The sequence below is a fragment of the Dreissena polymorpha genome, chromosome 4 (assembly GCF_020536995.1).
Source record: "Dreissena polymorpha isolate Duluth1 chromosome 4, UMN_Dpol_1.0, whole genome shotgun sequence".
Taxonomy (NCBI): domain Eukaryota; kingdom Metazoa; phylum Mollusca; class Bivalvia; order Myida; family Dreissenidae; genus Dreissena; species Dreissena polymorpha.
This window is the reverse complement of record NC_068358.1, coordinates 29,354,208-29,376,723: the sequence shown is the minus strand read 5'-3', so window position 1 is coordinate 29,376,723 and position 22,516 is coordinate 29,354,208. Positions and strand designations below refer to the sequence as shown.

The 22,516-nt window shown below is 35.2% G+C and overlaps 1 protein-coding gene across 4 annotated transcripts; it reads right to left on the bottom strand.

Moving 5' to 3' along the window:
• Positions 1-745: 745 nt before the first annotated feature.
• LOC127880276 (protein sprouty homolog 1-like) lies at positions 746-20,092 on the bottom strand. Of its 4 annotated transcripts, none has more exons than XM_052427627.1 (2): positions 19,981-20,092; positions 746-3,011 (listed from the first exon to the last, which is right to left on the bottom strand). In XM_052427627.1, exon 2 carries the CDS (start codon positions 2,925-2,927, stop codon positions 2,112-2,114), a length of 816 nt encoding a protein of 271 aa, XP_052283587.1. In that variant the 5' UTR covers positions 2,928-3,011; positions 19,981-20,092; the 3' UTR covers positions 746-2,111. The 4 variants fall into 4 exon arrangements, with proteins under 4 accessions (XP_052283587.1, XP_052283584.1, XP_052283585.1 ...); XM_052427624.1 differs by lacking the exon at positions 19,981-20,092 and adding an exon at positions 17,826-18,105; XM_052427625.1 differs by lacking the exon at positions 19,981-20,092 and adding an exon at positions 17,568-17,817.
• Between the last annotated feature and the right edge of the window lie 2,424 nt (positions 20,093-22,516).

Here is a 22,516-nt window from a genome sequence, read left to right as displayed (position 1 = left end):
AGGTTGTGAATTATGCAAGCTAAAATCTAAATAAAATAATCCGGTCATGAGAAACAGAACTTGAATGTTTTATTATTCGACAATCCATATTGCACATCAATTTCTAAACCATAAAATAACTGGAACAGTAACTAAACATTTTCTTGTAATATATGTATAAGCGTTAACAAACACTCAATTTTATATTATTAAGAAAACATCATTCAAAATAAACAGTTATGTAAATATTCGAAAATAATCAGACATGTATCTACTTAATATATTCTGATACAAGATAAACATTTTTTTTAAGTGAAAACAACATTGAGATGTTTGTGGCCCAGATTTCCACTTCCTGTCGCGTTACCCCGCACAAAGATTTCCTTTATGGCATTTACTGGTAGGACTTAACACTGGCACTTGAAAATAATGCCCAAAGAACAAACAGTACACATGGGAAAGTAACAAACATTCATTTAAGCCATGTGATTGTCATGCCATAATTGGTCTTAAGCCATATGAGGCCAGCGTAGCTAAAGGCAATCCTGCAGTCTGGTGAGGAGCTACCATGTCTACTACATAGTCACCCAAGGATATGTGGCCTCAATAGCAGACATTGTAGCTCCTGATCAGGTGCAACACTGGGCGCATATGACATAAGACCTTTTTTGGCATGATGATGCAGGCTATTACAAAAAATCTTAACAAATAAATTTCTCAAAAACTAACAAATTTATTCCAAACTCTGAACATTATTTTAAAACAGATAAAACCTAGAAATCTTTTATATTTAAAACTTGTTTGTATTTTTTTTCCCATTTGACATTGGAGTTTGCTTCTTGATGAAAACGAAATACACAAGAAACACGCAATATCAAAAGTGTACATAGTATAAAAAGTCAAAACTTTTATCAAGAAAACTGATACAAAACTTGAAAAATTGACAAAGTACTTTAAGGTTTAAAAAATTGACAAGCGAGTAAAACATTAAAAAATCAAAGAAAAACGTAAAATGATCATATGTGTACATGTACACAGACCAATACAAAACAAACTATAAAAAAGATTAAGTGCTTAAAGAATAAATTGGGTTTTATCAAATTGTATCTATAACAGCAATTACAAAACTGAATTAACAAAATAAATCACTGTCTGTGGTAATGGCTGTGATTTTAATATAATAATAATGATTTTTTTTAAATATCTTCTTAAATATTAATATAAAGCATTCATATGAAGATAATAAGGACTTTGGCATTTTATAAAAAATTATGAAAACCGTGTACGTTTTTTTATTTTTATCCTTAAATTGTAATTTCATAAAAAGTACAGATGAAAACAGATACTACATGTATTACATTATGTCTACATTAACATTTTATAAGCTGATGCTGAAAATTCATTAACTGATATTTACAAAAATGTAAGTAAGAAAATCAGAAATAAGACATAATGTTCAACCAAGTTATGTATCAACATATTTATGTACTGCATAGAATTTAAAATCATTTTTCACATCATGAATGCTTTAAATATTAAAACCTATGACAGCAAGAACATTAAGAAACATACTGTTAAAAGCATGTTAAAAGGCAAATTTCCAAAATTAATAATCCAAGACAGAGTTCATAAAGTAGGTAATCATCTGCACTAAAGTTATCAGAGAAGATTTAATACTACAGTGTGCACTGCTTAAGAGAGAGTTAAGGACCACAATCAGAAAAACATGGCACAAAAATAAATGAGCCTCACTATCGGAGGACAGGGATTGATGCATGTGCTTAAGGTGTTGTCCCAGATTAGCCTGTGCAGTAAGCACAGGCTAATCAGAAACAATACTTTCCGCCTAGATTGGATTTCCGTTAAAAAGAAACTTCTTTTTAACAAAAAATTCTTTAAAAGCGGAAAATGATGTCTCTGATTAGCCTGTGTGGACTACAGAGGCTAATCTGAGACTACACGTTATGAAAATGCATTAAGCCCCGTTTTCCTAGAGCATGGATCAAATAAATCAATAGCAAGAATCATCACAGACTGTCTTCCCTATGTACAAGCTACTGTCCAGTGTAACAACGCAGACTTCGAAAGTCATGATATACGTAACAAGAAACAACAACAATAACAGTGCGGCTTCATGAAACCGAGGAGCTCTCTCTGTCTGACTCCACAAGGAGCCCTCGGGTCTGAGTGTCCGCGAGTTTGCTCGACTGGTTACTCCTGCTACAGTTTTTGTTCACGCTTGTGTTCGTGTTACATGTGCAGCCTTTCTTACGGCACTTGTTGTAGCAAGCTGTGCAGCCCATCAGGCAGAGCTTGGCTGGCGGGTAGAGGCACAGGCACGGCAGACACAGGCTCATCGCTAGCATACAAGTCCAGCGCTCACAGCAGCGCGGCCGGCTGCACCCTGCACACGGCTCTGCCATACATTCAAACTCCACATCCTGCTCCTCTTTGGAACAGTGGTAGAACACACCCTTTACGCAGCACACACATGTACAGTACTCTACTGCCTCATCAAGGCTTGCGCAGTTAGCTCCACAGAGTAATGACTTGTAGGGCAATTCCTTGTCTTTTGTACAACTTCCACACCGACACTTCCCACACTTTGAACATATTATCGAATTATCCGACACTTCTTTTTGTAATTCCTTTTTAAGCGGTGGACTTACTGAAATCGGTTGAGTTCGAATAATACTTTGTGATGTCCGGTTCGGTAACACAACAGTTACACGATCCCTTGGATTAAGGTTTACTTTCACTGACTTTGGTGTAACGCAGTGTAAGTTTGAGGAGTGCCCGGTCTTCCCCGTGTGGATCAATGGGGACCTGGGCGTGTCAACATACTCGTTCAGTTTCCGTGGTTGTGGTCGCACCTGGTCTATGGTGATCACGCCGGCCACATCCAGGGGAGGTAATGTATTTGGTACTTGGTAACGCGAGGGCCTCATGTTGATCGAGTGTTCATTTCACTGAGGATAGCTCACAACGGGAGGTCAGTGTAACTGTTAGCATTGTTAAATCTATGGTGTAATCTGAAAATAGAAAATAATTGTGATTATAATTCAATGCAAACACATACTAATAAAACATAACATAACATTAAGGTACAACTAAAATAAAAACTAGTAGGTATTAATATTTAAAAAACAATTATGGACTATTATAGTATATATCCTAGTTAATGTTTGTACCATCAAAAGTTACCTATCCAGTCAAAACATGATTGATAGCATTACAACTTCCTTCATATATGACCAGCAAAGTGTAAAATCTAGCAGACCAAAACAAAACACTTCACAATGAACACACGGAGATCACCTATTTTTCACAATGAAGCTATAGTGAAACACTATCCACCAAGACAATCCCTAGTACTTATTTTTACATCCAATACAGGTATATCTTTTCCATTCATTTTGTAGTATGTTATATCTATCTACTAGAAATCAAATCAGCTAGAGCTTCAAGTATATTGGATTGTTCTAGTCTCAGCTTTACAACATTTTCAAGACAAGTCAATAACCACTGACTGAGGTGGGATGGGCAATCACTGTGAACCTGTTCAAGTCATTATTGGATACACTACCTGGTCATGATCTGGCAATCCCTAATAAATGAGCCTTGTCCTAGAAAAACTAGGCTAAATCCATTTACTGAAAGTATCCTCCCAGATAAGCCCTGCAGTCTGCACAAGCTAATCAGGGTGAACAATCTCTGCTTTTATGGTATTTTTTGTTTACAGTGCTTCTCCTTTAAGCTAAAATAAATTGTAGGCTGAAAGTGTTGTCCCATATCAGCCTGTGAGGAATGCAAAAGCTAATTTTGGATGACACTTAACGCACAAGCATTAAGCCCCATTTTCCCAGAGCCAGTGACGATCAAATAATTTAGATCGGCTAGTATATACCCAGTATAAGCAACATGATCTCACTTGTGTAGTTCACAAGTTGTTTTTAAGCACTTATTTTATGGTTATACATTCAAATATTCCATACCACTTCCCATCCACATGGAAAATTTTCAAAATATGTAATACAAGTCAATTCAAACACCAAGTAATATGATAATAATTGCAAATTGAATAAAGAACTGATTAAGGAACATGGAACAACATAAGTTAACATCCACATGACAACATTGAAAACATCAAAGTGAGACCCAGTTTTACTAGAAATAAAGAGAACCAATATGGATATATCCAGCAATTTTTTTTTGTTCTTTATAATTTAAGTACTGGAAAACTGCACTTTCCCTGTTGAAAAACATATATAATAAAAATTCCTCAATTGATTTAAAAAATCCCATTTTAAGCCCCCCCCCCCGTTTTTTTAATAATTTCTTTGTATAAAAATAAAGTACAACAATTTAGTTAGTTTCCCTCTGGCTTTAGCTCTATGGTTTGAACCTAAGTAAATATTATATTGACAACTTAACAACACAATAGTTATCAATTTTTGAAGAATTTGGGAGAAAAAAGCAAATACATCAATTTCCCAATCTGAAGACTTCACATCGCAAATTTTCCCAATTTCATTTTTGTGGGCGCATTTTTTCCCAATTTGGGCTGGTACGGGTACTTTTCCTAAATTGGGGAACATAAACACGCAGGAATCTGTCTGAAAATCTATTACCTTGTTTGTCTTAAACAAAACTTCCAAATATAAAGCAAACAGTATCAGTATAACTAAACTGAATGCTTGTTTTAACTGTCAGTCAGCCCATACAATTGTAAACTATGAGTTACAGTTGTTATCGGACCATGTCAGTAGTATTCACCTACACATTCTCGTTGTGTGGGAGTATAAGACAGATTACTGGGGTAAATTCCCATAATCGATCTTTTATTGATCCTTTATAGGCTCATACATCCAACAGGTCTGATCAATACATTATGCAATAAGACTGAAATCACCTGCAAACCCATACAATCTAATATACATGTTCTGCTATGCATTTTGCTATAGTCTGTGGAGGAAAACAATTCAAGCAAGGCATGATGTCTTATCAAAACCATGAGTCAAAACAAATCATGTACCCTTGTATCATTTTGTAAGTGTAATATATATTTCAATTCATAGACATTTATCTACCAATCAAAAAAGTAGTCATAAATCTATATTTTACTTCTCTTTGTATCATTAAAACATTATGAATTAAACCAGTAGAGCGTATCTATTGACTACATTTACCTCAGTGTTGTGCAGTGGAATGAAACTATAGAACATGGCAGTCTTATTGTACAAGCACTTGTGTTCAATGTAACCTACATTAACAATAAAACACAAACACAGCATATATTTTCCTCTGTTAAAATCTCAGTAACAATCCATAAATATGAAACTACAGAATTGAGACCCAGGCAAGATGTACACTTAATCTCAGTCAATATTCCACCCTGCCAACATTTGTACATCCAAATGTAGACCCTGGTTATACCAAGGCTCAGATTGTTGTCATCCTTCTCCAGGAGCAAACACAAATCAATACAATATCCCTACCACCATTTACCTAAGCAAATCCTTATAAAACCAACATCTATGTTTTGTCAATCTTCTAAAAAGTTTGTTCGCATTCACAACATTTATACCCAAAACATGTCACTCATACCTGTAAGACCTAACCACAATGATAAAGTGCTTTAGTATGGACTCAAACTTTTAAAGGCTTACAGGTCTTTCAATACGCATGTACCCACTGCCCCTATCTTTCATGTACCCACTACCCCCCAATTGTCACCCGTTAGAATACAGCAGGATGTAATGAGCTTCAATATAATGTACCGGCTTAACAAAATGCTAATCTGATGTGGTCAGGTCACAAGAGTGAAATCTGTACATAATGACACCGGGGATACACGGTGCATCCACGCAAGAAATGATGCTACTTGGTTTTCTAAAGTGTCAAGTAACAGCACTTTGTGATATATATTTTTCAGTGCAGGCTTGTTTACATTTTGATGTTTTGCCCTAATACACTTTTGTATACAGTCATAAATACAATTGAGCCACACTCTATGAAAACCGGTCTAAATGCATGTGCCTAGTGTTGTCCCAGATAACCCTGGCCCAGTGCAGTCCCTACAGGATTATCACAGTGTGCTTTTCACCAGTATCCCTTTCTCACTTAGAAGCAGAGCGAAAATGGCATAGAACCAGAATAGCCTGTGAGTAACGCCAGTCTGTTCAAGTTTAATGCTGTTTGTGCTTATCAGTATCTAAGGGTTGGAAATGAAGCCTTTAAAACTTGAATTTAGTAATAAAGGTATTTTATTAAATTACAAAAAAATGTAAACTATCGTACGGACTACAAATGCTTCAAAATACGCATGTAAGTGGTAAAGGGTTAAATATAGGTCCCCTTGGATTGGAAAAAACTACTGCGTTTTGACTAAAAATTGGGAAATGCGTCATGCAAAGCAAATGCTTCAAAATTAAGAATAAGTGTTTTTATTTATTATATTAACATTGGTTCAACTATAGAGCTGGATGGGAACTAAACATTGAGATCTTAATTTGTTGTTGTTGAAAATTTAAATTGGGACATTTTAGGTTCCATTTGGGAAAAATATATATTCATTTTTCCATTGGGAATGGGGCTGTAGACCGGTCCTATATTTAAACAAAAAAACACTATCAGGAACTACAATTTCAGTCTAAACTGGATTTTTGCCAAGAAGAGACTTCCCTTAAAAAAAACAAAAAACAATATAAACTGAATGTAGCCCCTAATAAGCCTGTGTAGACTGCAAAGGCTATTTTTGGTTAACTCTTTTTGCACATTAATTTAACCCAGTTTTCCCAGAGCATCTCAATAATACATGGATGGGAACAATGACCAATATACTTACACTGGTTCGGGCTAGACTTTGGAACAAACCACTAATCTGCCAGCACAAACAAATCCCACCAATAAAAAAACCTTCTGATGCCTGTCAGCGCCCTCACACTACTTTGGGGGAAGGGGTCTGCAGCCCTTAGGATGGGGAATTTTTTGTAAATGGGGCAATTTTTCAAAGCAAACTTACTTTACAGCAAATAAGAAATATCTTTAAACAAGAGTGCCAAACTGTCACAAGATACGCCCGTTCGGAGGTTTTGGACACCATGCTTAATGCTTGAAATGCACTAAGTGACCTCGAGACCTAGTTATTGACCCGGCATGACCCATATTTGAACTTGACCTAGATATCATTTAGATGTAACATCTGACTAAATTTGGTGAAGATCAAATGAAAACTACTTCAATTAGAGAGCGGGCACCATGCTAAATGCTTGAAATTCATTATGTGTCCGATCGTGACCTCGTTTTTGACCCGGCATGACCCATATTCGAATTTGATCTACATATCATCTAGACTCAACTTCTGACCAAATTAGGTGATGATCAGATGCAAACTACTTCAATTAGAGAGCGGACACCATGCTAAATGCTTGAAATGTACTAAGTAACCTTGTGACCTAGTTTTTGACCCGGCATGACCCATATTCGAACTTGACCTAGATATCAACTAGATGCAACTACTGACCAAGTTTGGTGAAGATCGGATGAATACAATTTAAATTAGAGTCCGGACAAAGTGGCGCCGTTGAAAATGCACTAATTGACCCTATGACCTAGTTTTTGACCCGGCATGACCCATATTCGAACTTGGCCTATATATCAACTAGATGCAACTGCTGACCAAGTTTGGTGAAGATCGGATGAATACAATTTGAAATAGAGTCCGGACAAAGTGGCCCCTTTGAAAATGCACTTATTGACCCTATGACCTAGTTTTTGACCCGGCATGACCCATATTCGAACTTGGCCTAGATATCAACTAGATGCAACTGCTGACCAAGTTTGGTGAAGATCGGATGAATACAATTTGAATTAGAGTCCGGACAAAGTGATGCCTTCCGCCCGCCGCCCGCCGCCAAGGGGTTTCACATAATACGTCCCGTATTTTATACGGGCGTATAAAAAGATATACGGCGTTGATAGTTTAATGAATTAGATCAAGGATAGCGAATGTCATTTTCTGTGCAGTTCTTAGCTGCATCACACGCAGTACAGGTGTTACGCGGAGTTTTCGCTGCTTATTCAGGTTTTTTCCCCATTTTTTGGGAAGATGGCCCATGGCTTTGGAATTGGGAATATTATCGGCAGTTTCATGAAATTGGGAAAATAAATTCATTAGCCTTTTCTTCCACACGAAAAGTCCACTGATTAGGGAAATGCTAAATTTGATATAACTCTTTATAATCATTCAAATTAAAAGAACAAAATCATATAATACTTTGTTAGATGTAATTAAATTAAAATTGAGATAAAATACGCATTAAACACTTCTTTCTAAAAATAAAATAAAAACAAGAGTGCCAAACTGTCACAAGATACGCCCGTTTTAAGACTTTGGACAACTTGATAACTTTACCATGACCCATATTTGAACTTGACCTACATATCATCTAGACACAACTTCTGACCAAAGTTGGTGAAGATCTGATGAAAACTACTTCAATTAGAGAGCAGACACCATGCTAAATGCTTGAAATGCACTACGGGACCTCGTGACCTAGTTTTTAACCTGGCAAGACCCATATTTGAACTTGACCTACATGTAGATATTGTCTAGACACAACTTCTGACCAAAGTTGGTGAAGATCGGATGAAAACTACTTCAATTAGAGAGCACTTGCTAAATGCTTGAAATGGTTTAAGTGACCCTGTGACCTAGTTTTTGACCTGGAATGACCCATATTCCAACTTGACCTAAATACTGTCTAGATACAACTTCTGACCAAGTTTGGTGAAGATTGGATGAAAACTACTTCAATTAGAGAGTGGACACCATGCTAAATGCTTGAAATGCACTAAGTGACCCTGTGACCTAGTTTTTGACCCAGCATGACCCATATTCGAACTTGACCTAGATATTGTCTAGATACAACTTCTGACCAAGTTTGGTGAAGATCGGATGAATACAATTTGAATTAGAGTCCGGACAAAGTGGCGCCGTTGAAAATGCACTAATTGACCCTATGACCTAGTTTTTGACCCGGCATGACCCATATTCGAACTTGGCCTATATATCAACTAGATGCAACTGCTGACCAAGTTTGGTGAAGATCGGATGAATACAATTTGAAATAGAGTCCGGACAAAGTGGCCCCTTTGAAAATGCACTTATTGACCCTATGACCTAGTTTTTGACCCGGCATGACCCATATTCGAACTTGGCCTAGATATCAACTAGATGCAACTGCTGACCAAGTTTGGTGAAGATCGGATGAATACAATTTGAATTAGAGTCCGGACAAAGTGATGCCTTCCGCCCGCCGCCCGCCGCCCGCCAAGGGGTTTCACATAATACGTCCCGTATTTATACGGGCGTATAAAAAGGGAATTTTTTGCCACATTTTGGAATTTACATTTACATTATTACATATTGCTGGTCATAAACCTATAGAAACAAAACTAAAAACCAAAAGAAGAATGGATGTGAAATTAAAACATATGAGTCAACCAGCCACACACAAAGTATCCGTATTGCTCTTCAAACAAACCTGTTTTAGTGGTTTGTCGGGCATTGCTATTTGATTCGATTATTAACAGTATCGAGAATCATCGCGCTCATGCTTAATACATTAGTCAATATGGTGGAATAATTATTGTTAAATTAATCAAATATAATATTTATCATTGTATTGTTGAAAACACAATAAGAATCTATTATTGACATACCATAATTATATTGCTGAATATCTTCATTTAACATAGTTCTGGTCTGAAGAAAATTCCAGGTCACCTAGTTCACGGATAGCGTCTTTATTATATCACGATTATTTTACTGGCCGGGAACTGCAGTGATGACCTGTATATAAACTTGATACCTCGCGGGTTGAAATGCAATCCATTAAAGTGAGGCCTTGCTTCCACTGCTCTTTATACTTTTACATGTTAACATGTTGACAGGAATATGGAAGTAAGTACATGTACTAAATATGAGAACATAGCCTTTAAGTATAAATGCTTTTGCGCTGGTAATTCTATGAAAATAAAAGGAGCATGCACAAACTGTATTGATGTCGAGAATTGAGTGTAAAACTGTTCTATCTAGCATTTCCATTAGAGATAAAATTGTTTCATGTAGAACAGTGTTACAAAGACGCGGATATGTTTCCAATGTTCTGGTTGTATACTCAAATCAGCTAATGGAATAAATAAAGTGTATTCATTCGTACCTAGCCGCAGGAAATTTTATTTGAATTTTATTGGACACTTACAAAGGTCAGGTAAGGTGAAAAGCTGGCTTAATACAGCTACGCCGAAAAAATGCAAGAACAGGAACCTTATCAAAGTAGTTTATCATTCTAAAGATCATTTCTTGAAATAATTTAAAATAAAAGATCCATGCTCCTATTTAAAATTGTTATATTATACTGAGGCCATATCAACAAGTCAGGGAGTGCCTCTGCGATCTTGGAGCTCGACATGGCATCTTCACTTAAGCATCGTGACTAATAGTGCTCGTGGAACAAAATGCATGGGCAAGGGACTGTTGCTTGAACAAAAGATCAATCTTTTAACATTTGGAGAATGTTTTACTGATTATTTTTTTACAATAAGACTTGCTTTTATGATAAATGATGTTTTTATGACCTTCACCTTCTGGCCATTCTTGATCGTCTGTGTTTTTTCCCCCGATATTTTATTGAGCATCTAATCGATTAAGGTTACATACCACCAATTCCATGAGAACGAAATAAGCGTAGATAGTGTAGATACTTCAGTGGGCAAAAAACGGTCAATTAATTTTCAACTATAAATCAACGATTTTTTTATTTTGCTTTCATTTTCTGAGGGGGAAAAAAATCTGTTTTTTGGGAAAAAAAACAAACTTTTCAGGTGGGGGACTGCCGCCGAAATTCGGCGGCAGATTTGATAGATTGAGGGCCCTGCCTGTATGAATCATTGATATTATTGTACAAAACTACCATTTTCAGGGGTGTCAATTGTCCCAAATTTGAAATCCCGAAAATTAGGCCGTAGGATGAAGGGAAGAGAAGGCGCAACCCCCCTAGCCCTACCTTATTGTTCTTTTTTTATAGTCTTTCTAGGTGCAATTTCTGGTGAGTACAATGCGAAATATTATAAACCAAACCATCCGTAACACCGCAGGTGTATTTGTCATTCTAAACAAATGATATTAAGAACTTCAAAATTAAATAAAAATCGACAAACCAGCGTATCAGAAAACGACTGTCCGAAAACATGTTGCGATACATCATTTGCAAATGAAATAAAATATGCATATCGTTTGACTGCAGAAAATGAAAACCAGTAACCAGTAACCTAGCAAAGACGCAGTCAATATATAATTTGATTAACATATTGTTTTAATATATGATATTGCAGTGCTTTACTTAGCCAGTTACTGCTCATGTCAGTGCCAGCCGCTTACCAATCAGAAATCAATAAATAAAATCGGTACCAGTCGCAAATGTCCGGAATGCCGATAATGCTATAACAATATTCGTTCTGAAATGATCCCGCACTAAAAGAATTTTGTCCCTACCCCCACCCGCCTTAAACAAACTCATCGCATTTACATTCACCTCAAAATAAACCCTGGACGGCTCAAATCCGGATTTCCGGAATAATCCGGAAAATTGACACCCCTGCATTTTGTTCATTAAAGGGGCAGCTTTGTTTGAACCTGGGGGACTAAATGGATTTTTTAACAAAATTGAGAGCTGGATTACAAATATTATGACATTCATAAATGTGCTAACAAATGCAAACTGGACATGTCTTAATTTAAATAAATTTACAAGAAAAATCACAAAAACTAGCTGTTCCTTTGAGGGCATATTGTTTCAACATGTATTGGTTCTGAAGAAATTCTCAATCAGTTTCAAATCACTATGATCTGGTGATTTAATTCATTTTAAATGATCTAATTAGCTAAGACTTAATTGCTGTCCGCTAATGGGTTTTTGTAGGCCGAAGAACCACTTTATAATGTCATTTATTCTGCTTTAATTATGGCTGCCAGATCAGCTTGTTTTATAATTAACTGGCCTAAGGTTACACACCACACTGCTGTCTCAAGTGTCTTTCTAATGGCCATGATGGACCAAGGAGAGAGAACAGTATCCATTGTATGCAGCCACCTGCCTGCTACAAATACGTGTATCAGCTAAGTGGGCAATAAGGATCTTACATCATGATAGGGTTTGCTCAAATCTATAATACATACAATAACCAAAGTGTGCCCCATGTAAAATAATACTAAAATGTTCACCATTTACAATAACAGTACAATGTTTGTCATGTACAATGATGCTCAAGTGTACAGCATTTACAATAAGCTTTAAAAATACATCAATAAAAAACGCTTCAATGATCTTCATGTACAATAATGTTCAAACATGCTGGAAAATTTGTCGTCTGCTAAAAAATGTTGTCTGCTAAATTTCAAAAATTAGCATTTTCTTCGATTTTTTTCAAAGAATACTATCAGAATAGCAAACAGTTTGGATCCTGATGAGACGCCACGTTCTGTTGCGTCTCATCTGGATCCAAACTGTTTGCAAAGGCCTTTAAAATTCGGTTCCCGCACTGAAAGGGTTAACTTTGCTTCTTATGGGAGAAAGGGTGAAAGTGCACGAGAAATAATAACTTTTCTAAAATAAAATAAAGCAGACAGTATGTACACATTTTATTATGACTTGTATTAAAAACCACTTAAAGAGGTATTGCACAAAAATACTTAAAAGATGTGTTGAACAGTTACATACTTGTAGCATGTATGTACAATATTCAAACTATCATATTTTTAAATTATCTTACACATAAATAATGAAAAATATGTTTAACCTGTTTTTTTATTGTGTATACTGTTGTGCAACAGAAGTACATTAAACCTGGTGCACTAGTTCATGTTGAAACACTTTATTTGAAATAATATTCCTATCAAATGAACTTCTCTTTACAGGAAAATATATTTTGCCTATTTAAAAGTGTTATTTGCTCATAATTCATAACAGCGCCCTCACACTACTTTGGGGGAAGGGGTCCGCAGCCCTTAGGAGGGGAAATTTTCGCGGTGTTTCCCTTTTTGGGGGATTTTTTTTACTTACTCTGTCATTATAACATTTGTACATGTTTGCACTATATTCATTGCATTTTGCATAATTTAGTATGTTTGCAAAGATTAAATTGAAATAGAATTGAGATATAATAATCATGAGATACATCTTTCTATTAAAAAAAAAAAACAAAAAAATATTTATTTTTTTTAGGGGGAACTTTTCCCCCCAAAAGGGGAAACAAGTATACTTTTCAGGCGAGGGACTACCACTGAATTTCGGCGGCAGATTTAATAGATTGAAGGCCCTGCATAATCCCAAATTATGGGACCAGTAATTGAGAGAAAATTTATACAAGGCACTTAAATAATAAATTGAAGTCTGTCATCAGACCTGACAATAAAAAACAAACATCAGAAATTGTACACTTACTTTTTTAGACTAAGAATATCAATAACATTTGTGCTTGAGTGATTTTTCAATAAATTTTGGAAACCAGGTAGCAATTGATGATTTTTACTTGAAATGTTGATGGGTCAATAATGAGTTTATTCTGAAATCAGAGTTGTTTTGTTCTTGTGTATGTGTTAAAGTACCCTCAAAAAGTGTTGCTTTCTTTTAAATAAATGTTGTTGTAAGAACCTTGCACAAACACCAAAAAATAATCATGTTCATGCACCGTTAAAGTGCACTTATTGCAAAATTAATAAATAATTAAAATGTGAGGCATCATATTTGCCTGAATTAAAAATAAGTGCATTGCAAATGACTTGCATAAAAAACAGCAGTTTATGTCTGATTATATCAAAATAAATGACAATATTTTTGTTCTTGTTTTACTTAAAGAATATTGCCTACATTGTGTTTTCATTCTTACTAATGACATTTAAACCAATCTGTTTTATCAACATACTAATCAGTAGTGCTGCAACAATACGCCAAAAAGCGTATTGCGATATATTGTCAGCTCAAAAACCCGTATTGCAATATATCGCAATATATTGCTTACTTGTACCAAAATTATAACTCGCCAATTACCAGATAATCCCTTATATTCCAGTTTTAAAGCAAATTCTGGTATATGTTTACTATAAAAATGCTCAAGAATAACACAAAACACAAATATTCACCAATTTTCTTAAATATCAAATACATTTTGGCATTTGTTACTATTTAAAGATGTAATGAAATAACTTCCAATCGGGCGCTTTTTTTCCACTGAACACGCGTAAATTAACTGACGTGATGTTCCCGTTTTATACAACACAAATACACCCACACTTTGCACGCGACGTTCTACATGTCTGTATAATTTTTGCGCGCTTTCGCTTTTTATTGAGAAAAAGAATAAAGCACTTTTTTTATTGTCGCGTTAGCATTACATTTCGGAAGCATGTTTCCGAAATTCGGATTCGGATGCTCATTTCAGAATCGAACGAAACATTTAGTTGTGCGTAATTAATTTAACGATAATTCGTTTAAAAGCATAGAATGAATGCTCCCATGTAACAACGCTACTCTGTATAATAGACTTTTTAGAATGCCATTTGTACGTAACAATTTATTTTTACAAAATACCGCTTTGTTTTGTTTACCTTGATATCATTATTTTGGATGGCTTTTCTGAACGAAATGTAGATGCATGTTTGTTAAATTTTCGTACCGGTATGACGAAAATCGTATCGCAATACAATATGCGGATTGCGTATTGCGATATATACCGATATACCGGTATATTGTTGCAGCACTACTAATCAGGTTTAATTTTTTATGAGATTGCCCCTGTGAAAGGCCAGATAGTAAATGCCCTCATTACACCAAACCTGCCACACTGTTCTGCCAATTTAAGAGAAGGCTGCCAGCTCAGTCATGGCCCATTTTATACCTCTTGCACTGAACAATCCATCCATTAAAAAATCTTCAAAGTGCATTTTCATTAAAATCTCATTAAAAATCAATTATGAGAAAGTTGTCTCATAGCAATGAAATGAAATGGATTAATTATTTATTTAATAAAACTTCATACCAGTTTCAATTACACAAATCTGCTAGTGATACATATAACCAACTCAGGGCTTTTCTTCTTCTTTTAATAGCAAGGGCCTTATATAGGGGGAAGCCCCAAGCGAAAGAGCCCAGCAACAAACTTTTAATATCAAATGATAATTGTTGATTGGCATGGCTTATTGCAAACTGCTGTACATTTTAAGATACAATAAATATAAATTCATAATTTATAAATGGTTTGATTAAATCTGAAATCTTGCTCAATATCATAAGGAAATTGGGTCTGTTACCATTTAGTAACCATTAACACTAAATTAACACATATAATGAATTGTGTTAAACAAATAATTTGTACTGCAATGACAATGTAATTTTTCTTGTCATGCAAAAACATTACCAAGTCCATATGGAAAAGGGGCTTGGTTCTTCAAGTCGGATTTTTTATGCAGAATACCTAATAATGGGGATATACATGTAAGAATGTGTTAAATTTACTAAAATAGAGAATATTTAGTGAGTTAAATAGATAACCTTATTCAAAATGAGCAAACATATAATCCTTACTTCTAGTATATTGTGTTAATGATGCAATATATTATGATGCTTTATTTGTGATTCATATGTCATTATTAATGTGACCCATTATTGGTTTAATAAACAATTCTTATTCTTATTCATAATTTACTGCACTTTAATAGTTGCCTTAAAAATTTACAAACATTTAAAAAATCTGATTTTTATGTTATTTTAATTTTTTTAAAGCCAATTTTGTATTTTATATTCAATAAATTTAGGAAATATAGTAGTGGTTTTTATGGGTCTAAGTGATAATTATATTCAGCCCCTACTATACACAAATTCTATAAACAATAGCTAATCTTAAAAATCAACAATTTTCTGTGATTTCTAAATTCACAACTGCCTGAAAGCTACTGTTAACTACATTTTCATTTTTACTAAAATTGGCAATCAATGCAGCTAAAAGTTCAGACAAAATGATTGTAAATTGCAAACTTGCTAGGGAAAGAAATATCTTATCATCAGGGCACTTTGTGAAGTTTTAAAATAAAAATTCTTTTTAATGATATTAGATTTTTCCTTTCCTATTAATCTGTAAATATTCACTTGTGGGTCTAATTTTAAAACTTTAATCCTTCAACATGATAATTTCGGCCTGCCCACACCTTGGACTGTATGTTTACCTGTACCCCTATGTATTGGCATCCTACAGTGGTCACAGTGTGATGACCCTTATCAGTTTGAGAATCAGATCAATACACTGGTGAATTGAGTCTCTTGCTTTGGGAATACTGGGCTTATGCATGTGCATTGTGTTTCCCATATTTATCTTTTTTTTTTAAATAAAGTTGTTATTAAGAGTGGAATTTTTAGGAAAGTTTAGAGGGAAGATAAATATCTTTCGAGCAGGGAAAGGGAGCAAATATCAGACCCACAGTGGGATTACTATATAACGATTTTTAAGTTCTAAATGTTGTTAAAACTTCGAAGTACAAAATCAATAATTAATTAAGACTTTTCACTAAAAAATCGTACATGTAGATGTAGAATGATAAGTCAGTGTTTTTTTTCACCTATAGGGGAATGGTGGCGGGGCCCGTCCAAAGGGGAAAAACGCGTCGTTTTTAAGAAAAAGGGGAAATTAAGAAGTCATGTAATGATATTTTATATATGAATACACATGTATGCATGAATGTAATATTCACCGCTGAATGTCTCTGTTCTTTTTCTTAAATATATATCAATGATTTGTTCAACATTAGTTTCAGTCAGTTCAGCCGTCATGCACAGTATCAGTTTTCCAAGCCAATTAGTGTCTAATTGGGATTTTTTAAATCAATAAAATGGCAAATGTGAGCATTTTTTATCAATAAAATGGGCCAAATTGGAATGTTTTTATCAACAAATATTGACACAATATAGATACATCAGGCCTTTTCTTGGCCATTTTGGAAAAAAATTTAATTCATGAAGTCCACTGATTTGGGAAAACCTAATTTAATATAACTCTTTATAATAATAAAAAATCATATTATTTAGATATATACCTTGTTAGTTGTTTATAAAACGAATTTGAGATATATCTATCATGAGGCAGTTGTTTCTATAAAAAAAATATAAAAAATTAACTTTTGAAGGGGATTTTTTCACCAAAATTGGGGGAAAATATATACTATTTTTGGAGGGGAATGGGGCCGAATATCGGTCCCGAAATTGCCATAAAAAACACTGTAAGTACAAATATCTATAGATTGATTCACTGTATGGTAGGGTGACTAGAATAAAGCAGAGTGCGCAAGTCAAAAGTTTTTACACGAAGTTCAGTACAATGTGACATTTCTCCATAACTATTGTCTACGAGTACGAAAAGTAACCAGTTTATGAAAACGACCATAATAATTATTATACAATTAAACTACGATAATTTGCCAATTAAATGCTTTGTATAAATTCTGTTAAATATTCTCGTATAATACTGTTTTATACCATTCTCAAGTGTTATGATGAAACTAGTCCCGAGTATGAATGAAAATTTTGCAGGCTGCACCCACCGGCAACCAAACGTGGAATTCAAAATCCAGAAAACAACACGTGTAAATATTCCAACCAAACAACAAACACTATCACCTCACAATTATAATCCCGAAATGAGAAATCAATTTAATCCATATAACAACTGAACACTAAAGTAATCCTAAATCAACGCGAAAAATATTCCGAACTCGTTGAAATAGGCCTACACACCATTCAATAGCCGAATCCCAGCATCTTCTTTGATTCTCCGAACCACCATTCACTCACAAATTTGCACACTGGCTAAATGCGACTCCTGGTGTAATTTACATCCAAATCGCGGCTTAAACACAATCATTAGTATAACAATCCATAAAATAACATTCACACTACTGTAAATGTTTGCTTTTGTTTTAAAATGTGAAATTAAATCGTGTATTTTCCACACATTTGCACAAGTCTCTATATTTGGATAGCTGTGTGTAACTCGACACGATCCGTGACCTTATTTCTCCCCCTTGATATTTCCGGTCGTTTAAATCTTTTACAAATATATGGGTAGATCAGCTTTAACATCTCGACTTAAGCCAATGAAAACAATTTATAAAAACCATGATTGAAATAATGTTGATTAGTAAGATAATATCTAAGATAGATAACATTAATTGACGATAAAATAAGACCCATATTGTTTTAATCGAATGTGACCAATAAACTGTTTTACCCGCGGCATTAGAAATTAGGCTCTCCCAACGTCACGTGGAGCCAATTGCAAACAAAACTCGGTGGATCAATGAAAAATCACGATGTACACATCCGCTTTAAATTTTATCAGATATGGGTTGAAATTCACTCTATAAGATTCGTATTCACTACATATTTATCGATTGAAATGACTTATTGCATCACATTTGAATGGCAATTATCTGGGCTATTTTTTTAAGAGTGAGGCCCACGACGGGATAAATTATCCGTCAATCAATAAAGGCGCAGCTTGCAAATCACGTGACGTTGTAGTACATTCATTGATAAAGTGGGCCATTGAATAAACAGCGCGCGCTTTTTACCGTCAATGAAAAATTAAGCGTAGTTAGTGTCATTAGTATTAGATAAAACTCGAGTGTTAAATAAAACAACACAGATTTGTCTTCTAGAATGTACAACATATATCCGGTAGGTTGTATTTAAAAAGTTTACACCACATTGAACTGGTATGAGTGTCATCGGAGATGATACTAGTCTAGATAATATATGATTGTCTTGAAGGTAGATGCAATTTTTTAAGAAAAATATAATACGAACCTACACTATAGATATTGAAGTTTGTGTGTATCAGCCAGGCAACTTGAGGCAAGTAAGGACAAAATACAAACATAAAACAAGCCTCATTAATTATTATGAAAAGTAATATTTAAACATGTTAAGACCATAACTTTGACAGTAGTAATATTTATACACGTTTACAACATAACGTTGATCGATGATTATTCACGACGTATAAAACAAAAAGATTCTGAAATATCTCAACCATTACGATAGGTGGACAATGGGAGACAACTCTTTCGGTCCTGGTGAAGTGCAGTATCATCCGACAAATTGCCGTCACGCTATGAAATGAGCAACGTCCATTTCTACTGGAAGCATTAAAGTCTATCTGGACGGCTATGTTGAATTGAAATTTTTCTCAAAACCATAACGAAATTTACAAGTTATTAAGTGACTGACAATTTATATATATATATCCGTATGGTAGGCGACTGACAATATATATTCGTATGTAAGCTTTTTGTGTGTGAAATAGTTCATTATTACACAAAGGCGATATATGGGCCGTGCTCTGTAAAAAAAAAGGGTTTAATGCATGTGCGTACAGTGTCGTACCAGATTAGCATGTGAAATCCTCACAGGCTATTCTGGGACGGCACCGTGCGCACATGCATTTTACTCCCTTTTCACAGAGCCCGGTCCATATGTCTGAAAATTAATGACATACTTAGCAATACCATCATTAAGTGTACCGGGCATCTTGTGCGATATGTATTTTGTCATGTCTACGGACATGCAACAAGATTATTAATTATTTTTAATGCAATGAGTCACAGCATTAAGCAACTTCATAACATTTAGAAGGCATGTGCACGCCGATCAAATATTAAAGTTGATACAGAGCGATGACAACAGATTTTCAATAATTAAGCAAGATGAGATTTTAGCTACAAATGCAATATTGTCATGCCACAACAACAACACTACTATAATATACCCAACAGTTTTACCATACTACAATAAATGCATTCATTAAAAACTTCCCTTTGAACGCCCCTGTTTGTACAAGAGTTCCACACTGCTGTAGCTGCGATAATGAACATACGGGTACAGTACTTACCGGTTTGTATCAAGGCATGATGTGACGTCCCTGTGCTCAGTCCGCCGGCTAATGAATTACTACAGATGTGTACCGAATCTGCTCTGGTCCACCGAAGCTTGAAGGTTCATGAATGAAACCAGATGCGCAGTTGTACGCGCGTTGCGCCCTGTCGCGCCGCTGACCGCCCGCTGTCCATTCATAAAACAAGCACGCTGCGTTTCCGCCGTTTTCCTTTTATCAATGAATATCCTGCGGAAATTTCGTGCGAAAAAGGGGCGTGGCGGGTTTAGGCAGAGGCACTCAAAACTAATTATAAACCTGTGATGATGAGGATGTCGATGTAAATCAGAGGAAATGGTCAAAATCTGGAGATACGGACGCTCTCCGGCTCTCACGTGACCCAGTTAGAAATAGCAGAATGACTTTCAAGTAAAATGATTAGATCACGTTGTTTCAAAATAATATACGAATGTCATAGCAAATCTTTTCTTTCTTTCATGAGCGGTAACCGATACAGGTCTGAAATGCAATATGAGTGAATATTAAACAGTTATATACGTACATACAATGAAATTTGAAACTCACACAATGTTATGATCGCAACCATATTTGGCGCCGCGGGTCTGTACTAATAGCGTAATTTCAGAGTATAAAACAGCAGCGGAGATTTCACGGTCCGAAAGACATCGAGATACGGACGAGTCGCCAGTAGCGGAATATTCCCAACAGCGCAACAAAATAATGGATGATAATTAAATATTTTTCTTATTTTAAAATAGTTTTATTATGAATGCTGCTGAAATTCACAGTGTTGTAAATATACGCATACAGATATAATGATATTATGTAAGTGTTAACGAATATGTTTCTGTAATAATTAAACTATGCCTATCAGTATCATGTTCATTCTATCATAATCTGAGGAATGTGAATTGTAGAAGAAAAACGTAACGTGTTGTTGAAAATATGTTATATGTATGCAATACATACAATAACAGTTTTAACCGAAATGTACATGAACATAATTATGCGCTTTTTGTATTGTTTTAATGACCATGTTTTTTTTAACGCAAATCTAATGCATAACCATAACCACTAATCGTTCCTATTTATTGCATAGCTTAAAGTGTCATTTTAAGCAAATTGTAAAAATAAGAGATCAAAACTATTTATTACTATTATTTATATGAATAATTTTTACCAAGTTTGACCAGTAGAACGGTCGTAGTAATGCTTTCGTAGCATTTTGGTGACATTTGTGAAATCGCGGGAATCGGTGAAATACCCGTAAAATTCATCCAATTAAAACAAACAGGAAGAGCTAATGTTGATGTGCATGGCTTTCAGACAGCCCCTTGACCCCATTGAAAGAAAAACAGGGGCTTAACCATACACGCGAGTGACCCTTACCTGACACGGGCTCAAGAACGCACATCCGGTCAATTTATGACCCTTTTTCATGGCACATATTTCCGCACAGGCGCAAGAACAAACGATGGTAAAAGTTAATTGCCGACATATTTACAATTTCAATAGAACGGCTTAAGAAGCAACAAAATGTCAACCGTTTCGGGTTATTTACCTCAATGTTTTTGGTCAATCACCCTTACTAAACAGTTATCAGCGCGGATATATGCGGACGACTTTTACTTCAGATCTCCGAATATAAAGCTGTTAGCCTAGGCGCGACCGGAAGGATGGAATTTCACCTGCAGATGAGCCGCATTTAGTCATCCTTGATGCATTTTTATACATTGCAAGATCTACTGTGATATAAATGGCGTGAGCTCAAATTTCACATGTTATTTTCGTCAAGGTTCTTTTACCATTTTCGAAAATAACGTCAATAACTGCACGCTTGAAACATTATACACTTATTTGATGGATGCTAGGTGAACAGTCAAAACTGTTTCCCAAGGTATCAGGGATGACTTTGGTACTGTTGCCCGAGGCCGATAGGCCGAGGGCAACAGTTCCAAATGTCAGCCCTGATACCGAGGGACAACAGTTTAGACTGTTCACCAAGAATCCATCAAATAAGTGTTTTATTACCTGATCAAATTTCCAACATAGAAATAACAGCAAACAAACTTTTTATTAACACACACCAGTAATCGATAAAATAAATAATTTTGCTTGTTTAACTGTAAAATGACGTCATTTTTTCGACGAAATGAAGTCATTATTTCAGCGGGCAACAGTTCAAACTGTTGACCGGTCAACAGTTCGATATTCACCGGTAACAGTTTAAAACATTGCAAATTTCTTTTTCGACGAGGAAATAGCAAAAAATAATTAATTATCATTTATATAAGACATCAGGTAATAAAGTAGAATGTTCAGCAAATGGGAAATTGTGTCAATCCTGATCTGCCATACATGTCTCGTTGATCTCGTGCTTGTTACTTATTAAATGTCGTCTGCAGGAACGATCGGTACAATGTCCGTCAACTATTATTTGGTTCGACGTGGCTAAACACATCTAATTGCTATCTGAAGAAATTAAGTACCATTTGTTTGGCTCCCGCAAGTGTTTATGAAATCCGATAGTATT

Bases quoted from the DNA above. Each gene is read 5' to 3' on its own strand.
- LOC127880276 (XM_052427627.1), bottom strand. From the start codon at position 2,927: ATGAGGCCCTCGCGTTACCAAGTACCAAATACATTACCTCCCCTGGAT.